The sequence below is a fragment of the Barbus barbus genome, assembly GCF_936440315.1.
Source record: "Barbus barbus genome assembly, chromosome: 49".
In the NCBI taxonomy this organism is placed as follows: Eukaryota; Metazoa; Chordata; class Actinopteri; order Cypriniformes; family Cyprinidae; genus Barbus; species Barbus barbus.
In genome coordinates this window covers 18,431,046-18,456,299 of record NC_136727.1, presented here as the reverse complement: position 1 = coordinate 18,456,299, position 25,254 = coordinate 18,431,046, and the positions used below count along the sequence as shown (strand labels likewise).

The following is a 25,254-nucleotide window of genomic DNA, read 5'->3' as shown; positions in this document are numbered from 1 at the left end:
TAATATAATAATTCCACTGAAATACATTTAGAGAAAATAATACTCACAGAGCACAAGAGGAAGTGGACTGAGCTCCATACTGACTGAATGATGACCGACGGTTAAAGACACAGACTGTGTTAAAGACTCAAGACTTCCTGAAACCTGCGGTCAGATCTTTGAAATGTTGTCGTGACCCATTCAATATTAAATTGAACAGGATTTATGTGCTATTATGAAAAGTTGTATTCTGGTGTGTTTAATGAACAAGAGAAATTATTTAACAATATTTTGATGGTTCTTTATTGTAATTATGGTATTAGCTGTATTTATAATGATGTATTTATATGACAATAAAGTGAACAACTGCTGCTCCTCCTTCACTGGTTCGTGTGGTGAAGCTGAAACAGAACAAACCACAACTATGAGCTCATCTATCTATCTCTATTCTATCAGGCCTCTGACACTGATATATTTGTACCTGTGAACACAGTTTAATATTCATGCACCAAGGCAAGGGATGGGCATTAAAACATATTTAATGATTATGATTCCAGTTACAACAATTCAGACTACACTGGTATGTTTCACACTGTTACTGAGTAGTGACACGGTTGATAAAAACTCTAGCAAATCTGAAGAAACCATTATTTGATTTTGTTTCTTATAAATATGTTTAGTAAGATATAGCCTACATCTGCCATGCATCAATATTTAACTGAGAGAATGATGTGAAAGAGGAAGTACAAGAGAAAGAATAAACAGCTTGCATTAACTTCTGATGATGAATTTCTGATGATGCTGTGATGCTAAATAAAGCACATGTGTGTGAAGAGAAGCTCATATCAGTGGTGTTCAGATCTTGTTTTGTTAGTGCTTCTTGCAGAATGAGAAATGTTGGTAAAACTAAACATAATTTATTTTCTCATTTATTTTTTTTGTAAATCTCTATTCTTATTACAATTTTTCTCAGTTGCTTAGACACTGAAATTCATTATAAAAGCCAAATTTCACAAACATAAAAACACCACACATAATTTAATACATACAACACATACATTTAACTTTAAATTTTAATAATTAATATTCTTATAACATTCTCAGAACTATTAACACTATTCTGGTGTTTCACGGCTCTATTCAGCTTTTGACTCCATGTGTTCCTGTTCAGTAGCGTTCACAAACCATCAATGCCACCAAAAGCAGCAGCTCTCATCATGTGAACACTAGTATGCAGCATTTTCACACTCCAGTCAGAACCACAGGATGTGTAAAAATAGTGTGAATTTGTGAATTCATTGGCTGTGGATACAAAAATGCAAGCTCAAAAACTTTAAAATTTGATACACTCTGGCTGTTGATTGAAAGATTAGATGGACTCGCTCCTCCCTAACTTATGTTTAGGAACTTCATTAAAGCAAAATAAACTATGTTTAAAACAGTTTTTTTTCTTGTTGGATCAAATCAAGTTCTTCTCCACACGTTTTCTCGTTGAATATTCTGTTTCACTCAGAAGTCAAAAGGGTTGTGATGCTGGTTCATGATGACTTTAACAACTGTAAGATGCCAAAAGGAGTCACTCCCAAAACATGACTTTTACAGTAAATAATCATGTTCAGTCTGAACTGAGATTCTGAGAGATTCCAGGATGAAATTCTCTCACCATCACGACAGATTCAGATCAGATTGCAGTTTCTTGCTCTTCAACAGATGCAGTTGTTAAATACACACAAAACAATCAAGCATTTACTTGAACAGGTAGGTTGCACTTTATTTTACAGTACGTGTATTTACATGTACAGTGCACTTAAAGTGTACCTACCTAAAAAGTACTGGTAAAATAAGGTAACTGCATGGGGTAGGGTTAGGTTTAGGGATAAGGTTCAGGGTAAGTACCTAGTTTTTACCTTGTTATTGTAATTACTAAAATAAGAACATAGAATGTACACGAGGAACAGGACTGTAAAATAAAGTGCTACCAACAAGTATGCATGTTTTATTTTCTGTTTATTGTTTCTATGAACTACCTACTATCACCTTTTAACTATATTTAAACGAATTTGACTAGAAAAGACAAAACAAAAAATCATGTATTTTATCAGTGATGAAAGAAGTGTATTTGTAGAGTAAAAGATAAACAGGAGTGAGACCGATTTAATTAAACTGATTTGTGTTACAACAATTTTCACAATACATGCTGTTTCAAAGCAGCTTTAAGTGTCAATTTTCAAAATTTAGATTTATATATAATCCGAAAGCTGAGTAAATAAGCTGTATGGTTTGTTAGGATAGGACAATATTTGGCCGAGATACATCTATTTTAAAATCTGGAATCTGAGGGTGCAAAAAAAATCCAGATATTGAGAAAATCGCCTTTAAAGTTGTCCAAATTAAGATCTTAGCAATGCATATTTCTAATCAAAAATGAAGTTTTTATATATTTACAATAAGAAATTTACAAAATATCTTCATTGAACATGAATGCTTTTATCCAGAGTGACTTACAAATGTCCTGAGTGCTGCTGATCTGTATGCAAACATCGGTGTCTTGAAACGTGATACAGACAGCCAGTGAAGACAGGAGAGAGGTATAACGTGGATTCTCTTGGACTCATTAAAGACCAGTTGTGCTGCTGTGTTCTGGATCATCTGAAGAGGTTTGATTGCACATGCTGGAAGTGGAGACAGAAGAGCATTGACAAGATGACAAGAGCCTGGATGAGATCTTCCTGATGTTGTTCAGTGCAAACCTGCTTGAGAATGCTGTCTTGCAAAGTGGTCTTTGAAGGTCAGCTGGTCATCAAAGGTTAACCCAGGATTTCTGGCTGATCTGGTTGGTTTGATTATTGATGATTTTATCTGGATGGTGAAGTTGTGCTGTATTGTTGGAGAGACGAGAAGCTCTGTCTGATTTTCATGCTGAAATGCAGTCTGAGATTTGTTTGAAATTAAAAGTAGAGCTGTGTGTCATTAGCATAACAATGGTAAATATCACACACCCCTATTAAAATCAGTTCAGTTCTGTGTTGTTTGTTTGCTTTACAAATTATAACCACATGAATCCACACTGTAATTTATAAGCATGTATATTCCTCATTTCTTAATGCAAGGCTTCTGACTTGTATCACTGCTTTGTAGCAAATGCTTTGTAGGTTTTTCTTATTTTGAACTGTTCATGTTTCCCTTTTTTAAAAAAAATAAAGACAGTGCCTAATTCTGGAACTGATGCTTTGTTAAACATTCTTGCAGCAAATTTTTATTTGATCTTTTAACATTTTTAAAAATGTGTTTTGTTTTTATGTGTGTGATATTTGGCTTTTATAATTAATTCTAGTGTATAAGCAACTGAGAAAAATTGTAATATAAAGAGATTTACCAAAAATAAAAATGTAACCCTTTCTATGAAACCCATATTTATAATACATTATTAGGGTATTCTTAAGGCATTATAATGAATGCATAATGCATTATAAAAAACCTTATGAATATTCATAAGATGATATAACATAATAAGAACAGTTTTAATGTATTATAAAATGTACGTATATCTTTTAAGAGTATGATGATTTATAACACAGTGAACATGTTGCATCCACTTAAGTTACAATACAAATAAACTTGCCTTGATATCCGTAGCTTTAACAATTCTGTGCCGAATTTGACCGATGTTACCGATTCTGTGGCGAATTAGACACTGTATCTCCCAGCACTGTGTATAACGGTGTCAAGTGATTGAAAGCAGCCCATGGCTCCGGCCGGAGCAGATAAACTGTCTGCGGCACGTAGCACAGATTCGTTCCGCTTTTCGGTTCGTTTGTCCAATGTAGCTCTTGTAGATAGGCATGAGAACAAGGCTGTTCATTCCATTTTTCAAACTGAGAAACAACCTCTGAGTGTTGCGATGTCACGGGACATGTCTAAGCCCAAAATCTGTGGCAAATACAAAAATGTGACCCCTGCAAAAAAAAATTCAGTGATCGCAAAATCCTGGAGGGGCTGACTAGTAACCCAAAGGTCAAGGGTTCAAGTCTCCGTACCAGTAGGAATTATACATGGGAGTGAATGTATAACTCTACCTTCAATACCCACAGCTGAGGTGCCCTTGAACAAGACCCCGACCATCTAATTCTACCCCCAGCAAAATGTGTATGCACATTTGGATGGGATAAACATCCTGTTAACCAAAAGTTAGATTAACCCTTAATTGGTACCCTATGCAGTGGCCCAGGTTAACAACTGGAGGTTGGATAAGGGTCATGGCTTGAACAGAAGCCTCGACTCAGAATGCATGACTCCACAAAAGGTTGTGGAACCTTGGTTTACCTTGGTTAAAAAAACCTTGGTTTAAAAAAAAAAAAAAAAAAACACGGGGAAGAGGCATGGAATACCAGATTCTGCAAAGCTAAAACAAAACCAATAGACAAAAAGATCTTTGTGTTCTGCAAGGTTTATTAAAAACACTAGATTTACAGGACCAGAGTAACTTCTCCACTAGAAACCACAGTCTGCTCACTAGAGATGGCCTTGATAGGAGTGTCTCTTCCTGAAAAATTTTAGAAGTGTGAATGCACTTAGAAATTCTCAGTTCCGCTAGTCAAGTTAAAGAACTCACGTTTCCTGGTGCAGCTTTGCTCACAAGAGCCAGAAGATGGATGGCACACCTCTGTGCTGCAATGGATGAAGATCTGACAGGGAAGAGAGAGCAGCAAGTCATAGAATCCACTAGTAAAATCGAAACAGTTCAAGTAATGGGGGCATACAGTTTCCTGCAGAGGAGCCAGTGAGTCTGGATCTACAAATGTGAACATTTTCACAACAAAGCGCTTGTAGTGGGTTGGGAACTGAAGACCAGACGATCCAGTCACTGGAACCAGTGTGGTCAGATAACGGTCGTCCTTGTAAGGGCATCTGAAGAGGAAAGAGAAGGTTAGAAAGTGCCTCCCAGTAGACAAACTGGATAAAGATTGGCTGTACACTCACCCATCAACCAGAAGGTCCCACTGGGGGAGACTGAGTGGACTGGGGGTTGAAGTCGCCCAACAACGTCCCAGCATCAGGACAATGTTGGGGTCAGTCCTCTCCATAATGCGCACCTCAGCATACACAGGCTCCCGCAGGACTTTTGTGACGGGATAATCAGCTTCACAGTAGTAGGACGTGTAGGCCTCATCCCCTGAGGAACATTGAGGTTTAACCAGACTCCAGTTTGAAAGGCTTTAGGAAGACACAGGACAAGACCTTACCTTCTGCGCACCCTTTGGTGACACATTGGCCATTGCCCAGTCTGAGCTCCACCCTGAGAGGTCCAGGAGCAGCTACTGGTGGAGGTGGAGGAACAGAGATGACCTCCACAACCAGAGCTTCAACAGAGGTTCCAGAGTACCTACACTGAAAGAGAAGCCTGGACAACAGACGGTGAGCTTGTAGCATTTATCAAAGATTAAAATTCATACCAAGTCATAGGTCACTTACTCAAAATGACTGTCCCTTGTGATGGAACCAAAAGGTCCAATGCCAACTTCGTACAAGGAGGTCATTCTGTTCTCATACACCACATATCCGCTGTCCTCCTGTGAATAGCAACACTGTTTGCATCCAGTCCATAAGCAAAGCAGAATTACACTTGAAGCAGCTGCTCACCATCATGCTCGTGCCACATGCGGTCACAGGGAACTGGTATATAGCAAAAGAAGGTGTGGACTCCACAGGACTGCAAGGTGGGTCGTTTCCACCCAGTAGACTAACCGAATCCAGACTCAGTCGAGGCAGAGTAACATCTCTAGACACCACTACCACAAACTGACCATCTCTAATACACTGAACAGTCACTGGAACAGAGGTACAAGAGCAGGTTAGTGCTGTGAATCTGTTTAACATGGACAGAATAAGATTGAGAAAGCTTACCTGCCCTCCCATAGTAACACTGCTGTCCGTTGAAGCAACAGTTGATAGCTTCACACTCAGCACCACTGATCCCAGTTTGTCCACATTGGATCTGCTCATAAACAGCTACAGCGCATTTATCAAGGGGCTCTGCCTGGGCCACTGGCTTCTGAAGCTGAAACTGCTGAGGAAACCGCTGGTCAGGTTGTTGTTGAACTGGCTTCTGAAGCTGAAACTGCTGAGGAAACCGCTGGTCAGGTTGTTGTTGAACTGGCTTCTGAAACCGCTGGTAAGTTTGCTGTTGAACTGGCTTCTGAAACCGCTGGTCAGTTTGCTGTTGAACTGGCTGCCGAAACCGCTGGTCAGTTTGCTGTTGAACTGGCTGCCGAAACCGCTGGTCAGTTTGCTGTTGAATTGGCTTCTGAAACCGCTGGTCAGTTTGCTGTTGAATTGGCTGCCGAAAGCGCTGGTCAGTTTGCTGTTGAACTGGCTGCCGAAACCGCTGGTCAGTTTGCTGTTGAACTGGCTGCCGAAACCGCTGGTCAGTTTGCTGTTGAACTGGCTGCCGAAACCGCTGGTCAGTTTGCTGTTGAATTGGCTTCTGAAACCGCTGGTCAGTTTGCTGTTGAACTGGCTGCCGAAACCGCTGGTCAGTTTGCTGTTGAATTGGCTGCCGAAAGCGCTGGTCAGTTTGCTGTTGAATTGGCTGCCGAAACCGCTGGTCAGTTTGCTGTTGAATTGGCTGCCGAAACCGCTGGTCAGTTTGCTGTTGAACTGGCTTCTGAAACCGCTGGTCAGTTTGCTGTTGAATTGGCTTCCGAAACCGCTGGTCAGTTTGCTGGGACATCAGAGCTTGAGGGTTCTGAGGCAAATTACTCCACTGTGGATCAGCATGACCGAAAGCGCAAAGTACCAAAATCTGAAACAAACACCAACTTCCAGCCATTGTTCAACAGCTAGTCAGAAAAGAGATATGCTGCCTTTTGGTCTTTTTGTACTCTACAGATTTCAGCTAATTAATGATAGCTCCTCCCTCTTCATTAATCCTCACGATTCTCTAGACTTGCATGAATTGGAGCTCATGCAACTGTGTGGCTGTGTTCGAAATGGCATACTTGCTTACTGCCCAGTACTTAGTGTATACTGCCTACTATTTTTTAAAGAATAGTGTGTGAAACAGTATACAGTAAGCAACACATATTTCAGAGTAGTATGCTTAATTGTCACATGACAAACACAAACATTAATTCAGCACAGCTGTGAAGGTTGTTACCTTACAAACAAATGTGCTAACTATTCTTTTTACAAAGGCTTGTTATTAAGGCTTCATACTAGTAAACAATATTGGCCAATTGAACTCATTTCATAACTGAATAACTTTACATAGGCTATAGACTGAACTGAATGAGCTGTCTTTAACTGAACAATATTTTTGGCAGTTACACTAAGTGGAAAAAGTGATATAATCTAATTACACTAAGTGCAAATAATGATAAATTAAGTTTACACTAAAATAGCAGCATTTTCTTTAGCAACAGGTGTGCAAACAGTAGTTAGGTGGCAGATATTTATACTGTAGTACATTCTAAAACAGTATGCAATAACATATTAGACAACAACATTTTAGTGTAAATTATCATAAATTTTATTTGATGAACGCCACTTTATTGGGACAAAAACCTACTAACAGCTAAGCACACTGTATTATTAATGAGGTGTTTAATCTCCACTTTTCAAATATTTACTGAATTTTTTATTGAAAATAAATGCCTTTCTGATCTGGTATGTGATGGGAAAAGGAGTTACACGAGTTTGACAAAAGCCGAAATCGAACTCGGATCGCTCGTATCAACAGCAGCTCGTATCTGTTACTCTCTCCGCCACTGATTCTACAGAAATACACGTGTCTTCTGCAGAGCTGTTTATCACAGGCAGGCATTGGTGGGCGGAGTTAATGTAAATAGCCTCTGACAACAAATTGGTCTATTTGTCCTTAGAGTAAATACACTCCGTTTCTTTTTAGAGCTGTTTGCATCGGAATTTAATTCTGTTTGCTTAATTGAAATATTAATTCTAGTTATATATATAATTTATTTATATATTATATTACTGCAATATTAATATTATTATGTAATATCTTTGAAAATGTATAAAGCGCTATAGAGATAAAGGTGACGTCATTTGACTTGATCGGAAAAGTGCCGTAGAGATTAAAGTACAATTCATGTCCTACAAATGATATTGTTTTTAAATGCACAGCGATAGTTTGTAGATTACATGTATATGTATAAACGTGCATATACAAGTGTAACATTTATAATTATTATTCCCCGCCTCCAGTCCTCGCTTCTGTACTGATTTCAGTGTACTTGAGTTATATTTAGCAGATTCTGGCAAATATAGTAGGTCATCCGGGTATTTCATGCATACAGCAAATGTGCATACTATGAGCAGCATACATACTGGATGCTGCAGAAATAGTAAGAGTAGTATGATAGTATGGCATTTCGAACACAGCCTGTGATACTTGTATTAATTTCTGCCATTTTGAATTCGGCCTTGGATTTATCCTGCATTAGCTGAATCCAATTGTTGACATTTTGAGAATTCTGGATTATTTTATTCTTAAATCAAGGAATTCAATCAGGAATAAATGACATTTTTAAAATGTATTCAAATAGAAAGCAGTTATTTTAAATAATAAAAATATTTCACAATATTACTGCTTTTGCTGTATTTTGGATCAAATAAATGCAGGCTTGGTGAGCAGAGGAGAATTAATAAACATAAATCTTACGGTTCAAAAACTTTTGACTAGTAATGTTAATCACAGGCTTGTTAATTATTCATGAATAATTCTCACTCCAGGCTGCTCCAGCCACTGGTTAATGAGGTGATAGAATTAAGAGAAATAAGATTCAATAGACTAACATTTGAAATTACGGTAGGAATGTATAGCTAATATGTGGTAATGTGAAGGAATCAGCAATTGTAGGATTTATTCATGCTTTTTTATTCCAGGTTAGAGTTATACACTGATTTTCTGTCATGTTCCATGGACCCCCTGAATTAGCCTTGGCCACCCCCTGTATAAAACTCTAGCTCCGCCACTGGGCAGTCGTTAGCAACAACTGTATGCAATTGCAGAGTACAATCATAAAATAACATACAGTACAGACATTGTCTTAATTTCACGATCTTCTTAAAAATAACAAAACAAAATTGACAGTTGGTGGTCAACATTATTAAGTAAACAAATCCTCATGTTGAATTAAGACAAACTATCTCAACAGGAATATGATTATAATTGAAGTTAACAACGAAATAAGCATACCTTACACACACAAAAAATATGTAGTGTCTTTGTTTTTATTGAGCAAACAAATCATATTAGTGTCATATTAAGAAACGTTGAAATTGCTTATAATAATACAAAACAATGCCAATAATTGATGAATGACAATCTAGCCTAATATGAATGCTAACGATAATCAGTGATTAAATTATGAGCTAAGCAGGAATAAGATATCTAGGAAATGATCAAATCTAATATCAATTAAATTATTAAAGTGTTGTCAGTAAGGCAACACTATAGTGACCATTACACCATTTCATTCTGCCACGATACATGTCCTTCAGAGTTGAAAAAAGAACATAATTTATCTTGAACAGTGTAGGCCTCCCTTGCACCACGAGGTCCACCAGCAGTAGAGATGAAAATTGCGCAGGAGGCATGCTGACAAAATAAGGCTGTTTAATTTATCAGGGTGTATGTTGATCCTGAAATGCAGTATCCTCCAGCGAGATGACAAATTGCCTAAGGCATTTTCTATCACATTGTGCGCTCGAGACAATCTGTAGTTGAAGATGAGTTGTTGTGTGAATAAGTCTCGACCAGGATAAAGCCGCATCAGGTAGGTTTTTAACGGGAATGCTGCATCCCCAACAATGGTGAATGGCATGCTCCCCAGATGCTCTGCTCCTGGTGGCTGCTGATCATCTGGCACCTAAAGCTTTTTTTGCATCCAATGCCTGCCCTATGGCTGAGCCAGCAAAGACACCCCCATCAGTTGACCATCCATACTCTCCAATATGGACTAGACGGAAGCGATATTCAGCAACAACCACAGCCAATAATACTACAGAGAGTATTTTTTTGTAATTAAAGTAAAGGGTGCCTGAATGAGGTGGTGCAAAGAGGAGGATGTGCTTCCCATCTATCGCTCCTGTGCAGTTAGGGAAATTCCACCTAGTTGAAAACTTTGAAGCAATATTCCTCCACTCCTGCTCAGTAGGTTTTGCTAGGTGTGTATCCATCGTCTGTTAATTGCGACACATGTGCCCTTGATGGCTTTAGCCACTGTGCTCTCCCCCATACGATAGTAGAAGGGAAATGTTCTAATTGAATTTCCTGAGGCCAGATACCTGTAAAACAAACATTAATTTCTATCTCTTCACAGAAAATGAGTGCAGGACAAGATGGAAGTCACTTCGAGACAACTACATTAAGTGGAAAAAAGACAGCAGTTGCCAAGTGGCTCTGGAGCAATGCGTCAACTGGAATGGAAACATGCTGCTGTGATTTCCTTCCTGAATGTATTTCTACAAAATCGAAGGTAATATTTGTAGTAATGTAGCAATGTAGTAATTTGTAGATATGCAATTCAAATGAACTTTATAACAAAGAGTGCATATGACTGAAGTATGACTTGAAGTAGACTTTTGAAGGAATAGTTCACCCAAAAATGAAAATTATGTCATTAATCACTCACCCTCATGTCATTTCATCAAAAATATCTTAATTTGGGTTTCGAAGATGAACGTAGGTCTTACAGGTTTGGAACAACATGAGGGTGAGTAATTAATGACATCATTTTCATTTTTGGGTGAAGTATCCCTTTAATGGTAGTACAAAATGTGTCCCTCTGTCTTTTCCCAGTACAATCAGTAATGTGGATTTTGAAATCTATATGGATGGGTCGATCCATGAAGGTGATTTAGACACACAAATGACTTCAGAAGAGGAAAGCCCAGTACCAGAGACAGCAGGGACTGAAAGTGAAGAAGTTCTAGAACGGCCCCAGAGACCCAGAAAAAAAGAAGAGACAACCCAAAAAGTCCGAACACACAAATTAATGAAAAACTTATGGACTTTTGAGTAACACCAACAGTGCCACCAAAATAACATGATGAAACGGAGATATTCGTTCTAAGTTTAGCACCTCAACTGAGATCTCTGGGAAAAAGAGAACAAACCAGAGCCAAAATAGAGATGCTATGTATCCTGGATGACCACATCATGGGCCAGGTGTGCCTAGTTACCACACAGGACCACCACTGTTTGGTAGCTGGAATGCTCCACATGAAAATATTGTGGCACCCTCAGCTTCCTCAACATATCTTGTGCCATATTCATAGTCATAATTCAATGAGATGCTATTTATTTATTTATCTGTCTATCTGTCTGTCTTGCTTGGTTGATTGATTGATTTAGAAATTGTTTCCTAATCCTGTTTTATGTTTTAGATTACATACTGATACGGCTACTGCAATTATTTTTATTAAAAGTATCCATGTGTACATTACTGTGTTATCTTGTCATATGGCTCACATGGTAAAATCCATTTAATGAATTGTTGTTTTGAAATCATTTATTCTTTCTTTCTTCCAACAACATATTATTACAGTGTAAATCAGATATACGGATAGGTTAAATAGAAAATTCCTTACCTCAATGTCACTGCAAGTTTTTCCTTTGGCCCAAATGGTGTCTGGTAATTTATAGACATCCCTGTGATATCAGGTCCAATAATTTTTGAAAACCATTTTCTGTGTACTCATCCTGAAGTACTGCAGATGCTTTTCCGGCCTTCCTGAACAAGGTGGTGGTAAGTGCCAAATTCTGTCCTTTTTCATTTAGAGTGTGTACCCAAATGTGATTTTGGGTGACTCTGTGAGCCTGGGCTACCACGCCGACCAGCTTAACACTAGTGGCCTATGACTGTGCGTGCCTGGGCTACCACGCCGACCAGCTTAACACTAGTGGCCTATGACTATGTGTGCCTGGGCTACCACGCCGACTGGCTTAACACTAGTGGCCTATGACTATGTGTGCCTGGGCTACCACGCCGACTGGCTTAACACTAGTGGCCAATGACTATGTGTACCTGGGCTACCACGCCAACTGGCTTAACTCTAATTAGACGTGCACAATGTGTAATGTTAATTAACTAAATGGATATACGTTGCAATGCTACAGATAAGACACCAGCACCCACCTGAGCAAATATCATAATTTAGTAATTTGATAACTGTTCTTACTTTATCCACTTCATCAGTCCCAGCGGCAGCAAAACAGCTCGTTAATTCATGTTCGTGCAATGATGAGAAGGACAAAGGTAGCCGATTGCCATATACTCTCTTGTGTAGATAAAAGTTGTCAAAGTGAAGTGAAGTGACATACTGCCAAGTATGGTGACCCATACTCGGAATTCGTGCATTTAACCCATCCAACGTGCACACACACAGCAGTGAACACACACACACCGTGAACACACACCCGGAGCAATGGGCAGCCATTTATGCTGTGGCGCCCGGGGAGCAGTTGGGGGTTCGGTGCCTTGCTCAAAGGCACCTCAGTCGTGGTATTGAGGGTGGAGAGAGCGCTGTACATTCACTCCCCCCACCTACAATCCCTACCGGCCCGAGACTCGAACCCGCTACCTTTGGATTACGACTCCAACTCTCTAACCATTAGGCCACGACTTCCCCAAAGTTGCAGTGCACAAAAACCCCTGTGTGGACCGACCTGAATGAACTGAAATAAAAGCCAAATATAAATGTTTTTTCTCCGTTTTCTCAACTACACAGCACAGCGAGAGCACAGGTCACACAAACTCATTTCTCTGAACTACACTACCCATAATGCATTTCACTCTGGACTTCAACAGCTGTAGATAATGATAATGATGTCATTGGGACAGATTGAGTTAGAACCATCAGACTGCGCCATCTAGAGTTTCAAGACAGAACTCTGTATTCATCATACTATCAACACCACAATAAGAAATCATGTGCAATGCAAACTCCAGTCGACTGAGGAAAGACAGCTGTCCATCAATGCAGGTAAGCGCAGTTGTACCCCGAGTGAGCTGAGAAGAGAACTTATCTTATACCGAAATGATCTTGAGAAATATGAAAACACAAAGCGTTGTAAGAAACTTTGCTTAGCACACCGTTATCTTTGTGTTGTTCTTATTGTTATCAGACTGAGGAGCCAACTTTCACCCGAGCATGGGGATATTATTTTGTTTTTTGTTACAGTTTTATTATGATTGCTTACACACAAAAAAAAAAAATGCACAGTTAGTGAAACCTGTATGGAAGCAGAATGATGACAATAGTTTTTTAAACAAAAAGCATGCTGAATTCCACAAATCAAAAAAAAAAAAATGCATTGCAATTAACAGTGCTTGTATTTTAATGCACTGCATTTTCAGGGCTTGCATTTTTGTGTGTAGCATTTTAACATGGTTGTATATTTAAGCAGTGAATATTTCAATCGGAAACATTTCACAAACGGTTTCATTGTTTAAAATTCAATAATCAATATTCACCTCACAAAGTCCATTTCCAAAATATTCTGTTTATTTAATAATCCCACCAATAATATTCGCTAGGCATTTTTCGGTTTATTTTATTTCACTTTACAAATTAGTTTCTGAAAACTCCATGATTGTTCAACAGGGCACATCCGGGAACTGCAGGAAAAGCAGTAGAGTACGATCCATGATTGCCATCTGCTGTTAGACGTCCTCACCAGCAGGTGGTGCTAGTGGCTGTCAACGGCTACATCAACAGGCCTTTACAAAGTGCCATGTGCCAAGATGGACCAAGTGCTGAGTATTTCCCTAAAACACTAATTACGACATAAAACCGAAGTTTACTTGTCCACTAGTCTGTAATAATATGTGATTTTATTTTTACCTCGTGTAAACATGAGCTGCTTCTTTCACTGTAACGTTAAAGGTGATATAAGGCAATAAACGTACATCCAGTTTTCCTGTAGTTGGCATTTCTATTGCGTTTTAGAAAAAAACAACGTAATACGCCGACAAAGAGTGTATTGATTATGTCAGCTGGTGGCCAGTGTTTACATTAAAATTTACACATTTATATTATGACAGTATATCTTTATCTTTAGCTTAAATTAAACACTCGCCTCTGCTATTGACTTTTATCTGCATCAATATTGTGCACTGCAAATTTTACATTTTTTTTGTTCCAGTCCAAATAGCTAAAGATTCTTAAATCAAGAATAATTTAGTAGACAAGCAACAAGTAGGATATTGTCTTGTTTTCTGGAGACAATCATTTAATAATAATAATATTAATAAATAAATTATTAAAATTAACTGAAATTAAGGGTAAGCAAAATATTTTTAATTCAAACAGAAAACAAAACTACTTTATTTACCCCATTGGCAGATTTTTTTTTTATTTACCCCTAAATGCAAGACAATACTTTTTGCTTGTCTAGTAAATACTTCTAGATTTAACAATTTTTAGATATTTGGAGTGGAAACAAGACAAAAATACGAAGTAAGACAATAATTTTTGTTGTGTGACAACTGTGATACCGTGGCATCTTGTTAATCTACTCTTCATCTTCCATCCATGTTGTGATTGTCTCACAAGGGAGACAACGAAGTACAAAGGTCCGCAAGGCACCTTCTCTCACTTTTGACACGTCAAGAGCGAGCCGATGGGCCTTCCACCAGTTAAGATATGAACAGGTATAGCGATATTTTAAAGCATTTCAAGTGAATGTCAGCACATATATTTTGAGAACTTGAATGAATTATTTTGTGGTTTGTCAGATCATCTCAGGTTGTCAGGCAGAGAGTTCAAACTCAGCGGCCATCATCGGTTCAGTCAGAAATGTCTAGGTCAGTACAAAGTCACTATTATTTATATAGCAATTTTTACAATATAAATAGTTTTTAAAGCAGTTTTATAGTGGTAAAATTATGCAATGTTTGTCAATTTGTCATTACTTTATGTGTGTTCTTTTAAAGTACACTCACCTAAAGGATTATTAGGAACACCTGTTCAATTTCTCATTAATGCAATTATCAACCAATCACATGGCAGTTGCTTCAATGCATTTAGGGGTGTGGTCCTGGTCAAGACAATCTCCTGAACTCCAAACTGAATGTCAGAATGGGAAAGAAAGATGATTTAAGCAATTTTGAGCGTGGCATGGTTGTTGTGCCAGACGGGCCGGTCTGAGTATTTCACAATCTGCTCAGTTACTGGGATTTTCACGCACAACCATTTCTAGAGTTTACAAAGAATGGTGTGAAAAGGGAAAAACATCCAGTATGCGGCAGTCCTGTGGGCGAAAATGCCTTGTTGATGCTAGAGGTCAGAGGAGAATGGGCCGACTGATTCAAGCTGATAGAAGAGCAACTTTGACTGAAATAACCACTCGTTACAACCGAGGTATGCAGCAAAGCATTTGTGAAGCCACAACACGCACAACCTTGAGGCGGATGGGCTACAACAGCAGAAGACCCCACCGGGTACCACTCATCTCCACTACAAATAGGAAAAAGAGGCTACAATTTGGAACTAATTTGGAGATATAAACTCGCAATTCTGACTTTTTTTCTCAGAATTCTGAGATATAAACTCGCAAATTATGATATAAACTTGCAATTCTGAACTTATATCAGAATTCTGAAATATAAACTCGCAATTCTGAGATATAAACTCGCAATTCTGATATAAACTCGCAATTCTGACATTTTTCTCAGAATTCAAAAACCAGTCTGGAGCACACACACACACACACACACACACACACACACACCCACAATAAATGTTTTTTTATTATTATTTTTTTTTATTTCATGTAAATTATTTGAAACCACATTAGAGGTGGGGAATATATTTGTCAAAATATATATAAACAAAATACTTGAGCTAATGTTCCAAAACTAAATTTCAATGAAAAATATAGCATAATATCACCTGCAGTTATTCCTGAAGAGGGGTGAAAAATTACCGCCTCACAAAAAGGAGATCCCGTCTAAACAGGCCTGTTATTACTCAAAATATATGATGCAAATGTGCTGAAGAGCTAACGTAATTTGACCTTCCACAACGCAATGACAACAAAGAAATTAACTATTTAATTAACATTAATGTTAATGGCAACTGTACAAATAAAGCATATTTAAACTGTATTCTTACTGTGTTCTGTCTCTCTACCCCCTGCCGGCCGCAGCTTCTTCACTCTGAGGAGGATTTGATTTCTGAGAAGATTGTTAGAACAAAAGCGTGTTCAGTTCGCATGTCTGCGCAGAGTCCGTAATGAGTTTATTTCTTATGTACTATAACAACATTACGAGGAGAGGTGGGGAATATATTTGACGAAATACAAGCAAAAATAGACTTGAAATAATATTCTAGAACCCAATTTAAGTAAAAATGTTTATTCTCGCCTGCAGTTATTCCTGAAGAGGAGTGAAAAATTACTTCACGTTACATATACGATCACGACTGGATTCAAATTTAGCTTTAGTTAACAAACTAAACTAACAGTTACCCGTCTCACAGAAAGGAGGAGATCCCGTCCAAATAGGCTTGTTTTTACTTAAATCTACTATAATGCTAAAGAGCTAACCTTAACTGCCCAACAAACACAGAATGTTCCCCTAATGTTCCCATATGTTTCCCATTTGGTTATGTGATGTGTTTGGTGTTCCGCGTCGCGCTTCGTCCATTTCCAGCCTCTCGCACACACAACAGAACAGGTCACTTATAATAACATGAAACAAAGTCTCAGCATTCAAATTCTGTTAGTTTTATAAAGAATTTCAAAAGTTCAAGCGAAGCAGGAGTGCATTCTTATTAGCATGAAGTAAACATTGAATGAACATCCGATCCATGTTGAAAGATAAACTACAACATACTGAATGTATAGTGTCTCATGTAATCACTCAATGAGCGTTTCAACCACGGAAAGACAGCGGCCAGAAAACATTGTTACATAACAACAGAAAATCCACCCAGTGTCTAAAATCATCAATAATCATCCCAACCAGATCAGCCAGAAATCCTGGGTTAATCTTTGATGACCGGCTGACCTTCAAAGACTATTTTCCAAAGACAGCACTGTCAAGCAGGTTTGCACTGAACAAAATCAGGAAGATCAGTCTCTTCCTAACTGAACATGCAGCACAACGCCTCATCCAGGCTCTTATCATCTTGTCAATGCTCTTCTGACTGCACTTCCAGCATGTGCAATCAAACCTCTTCAAATAACCTTCTCCAAGAGAATCTACGTTATACCTCTCTTTGTCTGTCTTCACTGGCTATTGTATATTGTATTTATTTGGCTATTTTAATAAATACTGGTTATTAGCATGTATATTCCTCATTTCTTAATGCAAGTCTTCTGACTTGTATCACTGCTTTGTAGCAAATTTTGAACTGTTCATGTTTCCCTTTTTTAAATAAGGACAGTGCCTAATTCTGGAACTGATGCTTTGTTAAACATTCTTGCAGCAAATGAACCATGACCTTGTAGCATTTTGACCAATCAGACACACAATTTTGCATTTCATTTAACAAATCAATTAGTTATTAGATTAACAAATGGTCACAGAGCCCCCCACCCAATACACACACTGATGCTGGTGTGTCTGTCAATGACTCCAAGCCCCTGGTGTCATGGCAACCCATCTGATAACACTTGTTTTATTGCTCAATGGAATAGAGCAACACTTCCTCTTGTGCATGAGTATGATAGTTCAAGTTCAAGTTCAAGTTCAGCTGTATTGTCATTCCGCTACATGTGGGGACATACTACATACAGTGGAACGAAATGTCGTGCCTCGCAGGACCACGGTGCTACATAAATACAGACATACAACAATGAATTAAAAAACACTATAAACCTATACACAACTAACCTACTAACAGATTTTGACTATAAGTATACTATATATAAGTATTTACCCTATACAAACTAAAATAATAAAGGATAAAAAATACAAACTATACGAATGCTTCACATAAATATTTACTCTATACAAACTAAAAAACTAGAGGATAAAAAATACAAACTATACGAATGCTTCACAAATACTGTACATGTGCAAAGAGAGACATTTGAGTCAGCAGCTGGTTGGGGAACAGTGCAGGATGATTTGTAGTGCATGAGCATGTAAACATACATATATTGCTGAGTCTTTTGTGGGATTGTGTACACGCAGCAGTGTGTGTAAAGGGTCCATAGTGCACATAGTGTAAAGTGTCCATAGTGCACATAGAGGAGAGTGTGGTACTACAGGTGGTTTGTACAGGCCCACTCACCTGTGTGTAGCACACTTCGGATTGCACATGGGGGTCCATGTTTCAGGAGGTAACTAGCCTCTCAAAGCACTTCATCATGATTGGAGTCAGTGCTATGGGACGGTAGTCATTGAGACAGGACACAGGTGATTTCTTTGGTACCGGTATGATTGTTGTGGATTTGAGACATGTGGGGACAAGATCACTAGTTAACCTGTTAACCTCTCACTCTAGCTGTATCATGTTTAGTCTCTATCAATTCATCTTCGGATGATCTAATTGAGAGTGCATATTACATGTTGATACCTATGCAAGATATTAGTGTCTTAAGAATCTTTAGAAGTTTGTGCATTAACCCAGCTGAATTGCCTATGCAAATTACCATGTCAAGAGACAAAGAATCTTAAAATTTTCCCTCCAAAAATCCAGGACTCAATTGGGTATTTGACACCCCAGAGGTGTGGCCTCTATAGCAGATACAGCTCCCACTTCAGAGACGCCCCGGTAGTCTGCAGTTTTGTTAGATCCTAAGAGGATGTGAGCTAGAACTTTTTCTGGACCCTCTTAAGTTTTTCTGCCAGGCTTTGCGGCCTTGTCTTTCCATTCAACCAAGCTCCTTGGACCTCAGCAGATCTCTTTCTTAGCTCTTTTTCCATTCAATACTTGGAAGAACATTTCTACCTCAGAACATCTATGGAATTCATCACTCTTCAACCCGGAAGAACGTGATCAGGAATCCAAAACTTTGAAACCATTAAGACTTCATCTGAGACTGCATTCTGGACACTCGACCCGACCAAAGGCAGTGCAAGTATAACATTTAACTAAACGAAACAGAGGTTTAGTATTTAGTAGTTAAGTTATAGACCCCATTATAAATGGTGCTGATGGTTTTACTCAGGTGGTTAAATTACTTTCTCCATAACTGCATTCTCTGGTTTTCCTGATGGTTTCATCCATCAATGCTCATTAGCCTTTCCCATGTATGAGTGATTGTATGTTTGTTTGTTGGTTTGTTTGTTTGTTTGTTAGACTAGTCTGCGTTAGTGTTTAGTTAATACAAGTTGTGTGCACAAATTACATGAGTTTCTGATTCTGCCTTGCATATTAAATGTCCCTTTATGATTTTGACCCTTGCTACAATGCTCTAATGCATTAATAGGAAAGTATTTTCTATGGCCAAGGAAATATCCTTTCTTAGCGTTGATACGAACTTACACTGAATGTTCGCTGGACGGACAGATCAGCTGATGGCAATTTAATTCTACATTAGTTATTACTGTCAGCCGATATAAATAATTGTAATTAATCATAATTAATCGTAATTATTTATGAACAATTCCCTTTTAAGCTAAATTTGTTACAACCTCTTACTGCAGTCAATCAGGTTTTACATGTCAATTATTTTGTACTTTGGAACAAAATGCTACATATTTTTTTATTTACATTTAACATGCAGTTAAAAATAAAATTATCAAATTTAAAACAGATTTGAGCTTGCATTTTTGTATCAACAGCCAATGAATTCACATGTTATTCTTTTTTACACATCCTGTGGTTCTGACTGGAGGGTGAAAATGCTGCTTACTAGTGTTAACATGATGAGAAGTGCTGCTTTTGGTGGCATTGATGGTTTGTGAACGCTACTGAACAGGAACACATGGAGTCAAAAGCTGAATAGAGCCGTGAAACACCAGAATAGTGTTAATAGTTCTGAGAAATATTGAAAAAAACGTGCTTTGTTTTTATGTGTGTGATATTTGGCTTTTATAATTAATTTTAGTGTCTAAGCAACTGAGAAAAATGTAATAAGAATAGGGATTTACAAAAAAAACACAAAACGTAACACTTTCTACAAAGCCCATATTTATAATACATTATATGGGTATTCTTGGGGCATTACAATGAATGCATAATGCAAAAATATGTTATATCATCAAAACCTTATAATATGTTATATCATCTTATGAATATTCATAAGAACAGTTTTAGTGTATTATAAAATTTACTTATTTGAGGTTATAGCTTTTAAGATCATGGTGATTTATAACACACGGTGAACATGATTCATCCACTTAGGTTACAATGGATTATAATTCTCATAGTTATAATGTATTATGAGTCTCATATCTAAAGCAATCAAAGACCATGTATAAGTATAGTAGTAGTAATAATAATAATAATCATATTTGTTTTTTTCTCAAACAACCATAAGATCAGATCAGATGAATGTGTAATATGACACATTTGCATTGAACTATTTTTATTGTAATATCAAGTAAAGTTAAGTGAAGTTTAGCTTTATTGTCATTCCGCTACATGTGGGGACATACAGTGGAACGAAATGTCGTGCCTTGGAGGATCATGGTGCTACATAAATGCAGACATACAGGTCCTTTTCAAAAAATTAGCATATTGTGATAAAGTTCATTATTTTCTGTAATGTACTGATAAACATTAGACTTTCATATATTTTAGATTCATTACAACACAACTGAAGTAGTTCAAGCCTTTTATTGTTTTAATATTGATGATTTTGGCATACAGCTCATGAAAACCCAAAATTCCTATCTCAAAAAATTAGCATATTTCATCCGACCAATAAAAGAAAAGTGTTTTTAATACAAAAAAAGTCAACCTTCAAATAATTATGTTCAGTTATGCACTCAATACTTGGTCGGGAATCCTTTCGCAGAAATGACTGCTTCAATGCGGCATGGCATGGAGGCAATCAGCCTGTGGCACTGCTGAGGTGTTATGGAGGGCCAGGATGCTTCGATAGCGGCCTTAAGCTCATCCAGAGTGTTGGGTCTTGCGTCTCTCAACTTTCTCTTCACAATATCCCACAGATTCTCTATGGGGTTCAGGTCAGGAGAGTTGGCAGGCCAATTGAGCACAGTAATACCATGGTCAGTAAACCATTTACCAGTGGTTTTGGCACTGTGAGCAGGTGCCAGGTCGTGCTGAAAAATGAAATCATCTCCATAAAGCTTTTCAGCAGATGGAAGCATGAAGTGCTCCAAAATCTCCTGATAGCTAGCTGCATTGACCCTGCCCTTGATAAAACACAGTGGACCAACACCAGCATCACTGACTGTGGGTACTTGACACTGGACTTCAGGCATTTTGGCATTTCCCTCTCCCCAGTCTTCCTCCAGACTCTGGCACCTTGATTTCCGAATGACATGCAAAATTTGCTTTCATCCGAAAAAAGTACTTTGGACCACTGAGCAACAGTCCAGTGCTGCTTCTCTGTAGCCCAGGTCAGGCGCTTCTGCCGCTGTTTCTGGTTCAAAAGTGGCTTGACCTGGGGAATGCGGCACCTGTAGCCCATTTCCTGCACACGCCTGTACACGGTGGCTCTGGATGTTTCTACTCCAGACTCAGTCCACTGCTTCCGCAGGTCCCCCAAGGTCTGGAATCGGTCCTTCTCCACAATCTTCCTCAGGGTCCGGTCACCTCTTCTCGTTGTGCTGCGTTTTCTGCCACACTTTTTCCTTCCCACAGACTTCCCACTGAGGTGCCTTGATACAGCACTCTGGGAACAGCCTATTCGTTCAGAAATGTCTTTCTGTGTCTTACCCTCTTGCTTGAGGGTGTCAATGATAGCCTTCTGGACAGCAGTCAGGTCGGCAGTCTTACCCATGATTGCGGTTTTGAGTAATGAACCAGGCTGGGAGTTTTTAAAAGCGTCAGGAATCTTTTGCGGGTGTTTAGAGTTAATTAGTTGATTCAGATGATTAGGTTAATAGCTCGTTTAGAGAACCTTTTCATGATATGCTAATTTTTTGGGAATTTTGGGTTTTCATGAGCTGTATGCCAAAATCATCAATATTAAAACAATAAAAGGCTTGAACTACTTCAGTTGTGTTGTAATGAATCTAAAATAAATGAAAGTCTAATGTTTATCAGTACATTACAGAAAATAATGAACTTTATCACAATATGCTAATTTTTTGAAAAGGACCTGTACAACAATGAAGTAAAAAACACTATAAACCTATACACAATTAACCTACTGACAGATTTAACTATAAGTATACTATATATATAAGTATTTACCCTATAAAAACTAAAAAAAAGAAAAAGATAAAAAATACAAATTATATGAATGCTTCACATAAATATTTACCCTATACAAACTTAAAAATATAAGATAAAAAATGCAAACTATACGAATGCTTCACAAATACTGTACATGTGCAAAGAGAAACATTTTGAGTCAAGAAGCTGGTTGGGGAACAGAGCAGGATGATTTGTAGTGCATGAGCATGTAAACATACATATATTGCTGAGTCTTTTGTGGGATTGTGTACACGCAGCAGTGTGTGTAAAGTGTCTAGTGCACATAGTGTAAAGTGTCTAGTGCACATAGAGGAGAGTGTGTTACTACAGGTGGTTTGTACAGGCCCACTCACCTGTGTGTAGCACACTTCGAATTGCACAAAAAAGTTTCATACAGTTTTTTTCTTTGGTGTGGTAAGGTTTGGGGTGGTCCATGTTTCAGGTGGTAGGGGTTTGCATGGGGTTTCAGAGGGGTGCGGGGTGGTTTGAGTTCAGGGCTCTCACAGCCTGGGGAAAAAGCTGTTGAGCAGTCTGGCGGAGCGGGCTCTGATGCTCCGGTACTGTCTTCCTGATGGTAGGAGCTGGAAGAGACTGTGGGAGGGATGGGTGGAGTCCTTCACGATGCTGTTGGTTTTGCTGGAGCATCGTGTAAGGAAAATGTCCAGGATGGAGGGGAGAGGGGCACCGATGATCTTTGCTGCTGTGTTCACTGTCCGCTGGAGGGTCTTGCGGTCAGCAGCACTGCAGTTCCCGTACCAGACAGTGATGCAGCTGGTCAGCACACTCTCAATGGTGCCTCTGTAGAATGTGGTGAGGATGGGTGGAGGGAGACTTGCTCTTTTCAGCCGACGGAGAAAGTGTAGGTGCTGTTGTGCCTTTTTGGAGAGTGACATGGTGTTGGTGGTCCAGGTGAGATCCTCTGTGATGTGCACCCCCAGGAATTTAGTGCTGCTGACTGTCTCCACAGTCGAGCTGTCGATGGTTAATGGGGGGTGGTCAACGGAGTTTCTCCTGAAGTCCATCACAACCTCATTTGTGTTCTCCACATTGAGGGACAGAACACCAGAATCAGTTTGATTATTTTGATGTTACCCTTTAGACAGCTGTTGATAAGTAACTCTGCAACTACATGTCAACTAGCAGTCACTGGAATATAAGTAGTATGTCTGCTATATGCTAACACTTTATTTTGGTGGTTCCCCAACAGACAAACTAACTATAAGTATCTCTGCAAGTACGTCAACATTCTACCCTAACCTTAACCTAAGCTTACTAATACTCTACTAATAATGAGGGTTAGTTGCAAAGTTGCTTATAGTCAACAGACTAAGGGGACCATCAAAATAAAATATAACCGAACATATAAACATTGCATTTTCTTGTCTTCAGCTGAAATTATTAACTAGCTCACATCAAAATTAATATTAGCCTCACAGGGAACACTCAAATAACACTCCACACCTAACCACTTACAAGATGTAGAAAGATACTGTGCAGATCTTAAACAAACAATGTTAAGATATATAGTCCATTATAAATGTAAAATTAGATTTAATATGGTGTTCATTGTTTGTTATGAATAATCATAATCTTACAAGTTATAAGCGCAAATGCATAAGAATTATAATGTATTATAATTGTTGTAATGATTATTTATTATTATTTAGGAATACCCTTATAATGTATTATAAATATGGGCTTCATAGAAAGTGTTACCAAAAAAAAAAATATATATATATATATTTAAAAAATATTGATGCCTCTCAACTGATTAAAATTTGTGTGTGTTTAGTTTTACCAACATTTCTCATTATGCATGAAGCACTAACAAAACAAGACCTGAAAACCACTGATATGAGCTTCTCTTCACACACATGTGGTTTATTTGGCATCACAGCATCATCAGAAATTCTTAGTAATGTGTAAAATTATGCAAGCTCTTTATTCTCTTGTACTTCCTCTTTCACATCATTCTCTCAGTTAAATATTGATGCATGGCTGATGTAGGCTATCTTTCTAAACGTATTTAAAAAAAAAAAAAAATCAAATAATGCTTGTGTCAGGGATCAATCACAGTCTGCACACTCTCCACACTCCCTCGTGGTCCGGTCTACCATTCACATCCCGGTACTGTCCCCAGACAAACTTACCAGTGTGTACTTACCTCTAGATCTCCTGACGATTCTCCAACAATTCTCCAGCGTAGTACTCCTTCGTTCCTGGTCTCCGATCTCCTACGAACCTGCAAAGAAACCACTCATCAGCATACAGCTAAGAACCATTGAACTGATCATAGTGTTTGATACTCACCTGGCATTACTCATCATGATCTGCTTCCACAAGCCTATCAGTAAACCTGCCTGTGTTTCACTACCTGTTTGTCTCTGGCTCAATCTGTGACAGGTTGTTTCAGATTTGCTACAGTTTTTATCAACCGTGTCACTACTCAGTAACAGTGTGAAACATACCAGTGTAGTCTGAATTGTTGTAACTGGAATCATAATCATTAAACATGTTTCAATGCCCATCCCTTGCTTTGGTGCATGAGTACTAAACACAGGTACAAATATATCAGTGTCAGAGGACTGATAGAATAGAAACAGATAGATGAGCTCGTAGTTGTGGTTTTTCTGTTTCAGCTCCACCGCACGAACCAGTGAAAGAGGAGCAGAAGTTGTTCACTTTGTGATGTAAATGCATCATTATAAATACTTTTGCTTGTTCATTAAACACACCAGAATACAACTTTTCATAATAGTTAGTAAATCCTGTTCAATTTAATACTGAACGGGTCACGACAACATTTCAGTAGAAAGCTTACATGTTATTCAGTCTGACATTCTGTGAAAACATGTTACAAGATTATCAACATTATCAAAAGATCTTCTGTAACACACGAGGTACATTTGTATCTTTAATCTGTCATGATGTTTCTAAAGATCTGACCGCAGGTTTCAGGAAGTC

The 25,254-nt window shown here is 38.3% G+C and overlaps 1 protein-coding gene across 1 annotated transcript; it reads right to left on the bottom strand.

The window, feature by feature from the left end:
* Nucleotides 1–4,445: 4,445 nt before the first annotated feature.
* Nucleotides 4,446–24,791, bottom strand: LOC306867511 (zona pellucida sperm-binding protein 4-like; the record flags this gene model as incomplete). Its single annotated transcript, XM_079413189.1, has 10 exons — nt 4,446–4,522; nt 4,592–4,664; nt 4,740–4,887; nt 4,960–5,152; nt 5,223–5,380; nt 5,452–5,549; nt 5,620–5,807; nt 5,884–6,043; nt 24,455–24,532; nt 24,759–24,791. 10 exons carry the CDS (start codon nt 24,789–24,791, stop codon nt 4,446–4,448), a joined length of 1,206 nt encoding a protein of 401 aa, XP_079269315.1.
* Between the last annotated feature and the right edge of the window lie 463 nt (nt 24,792–25,254).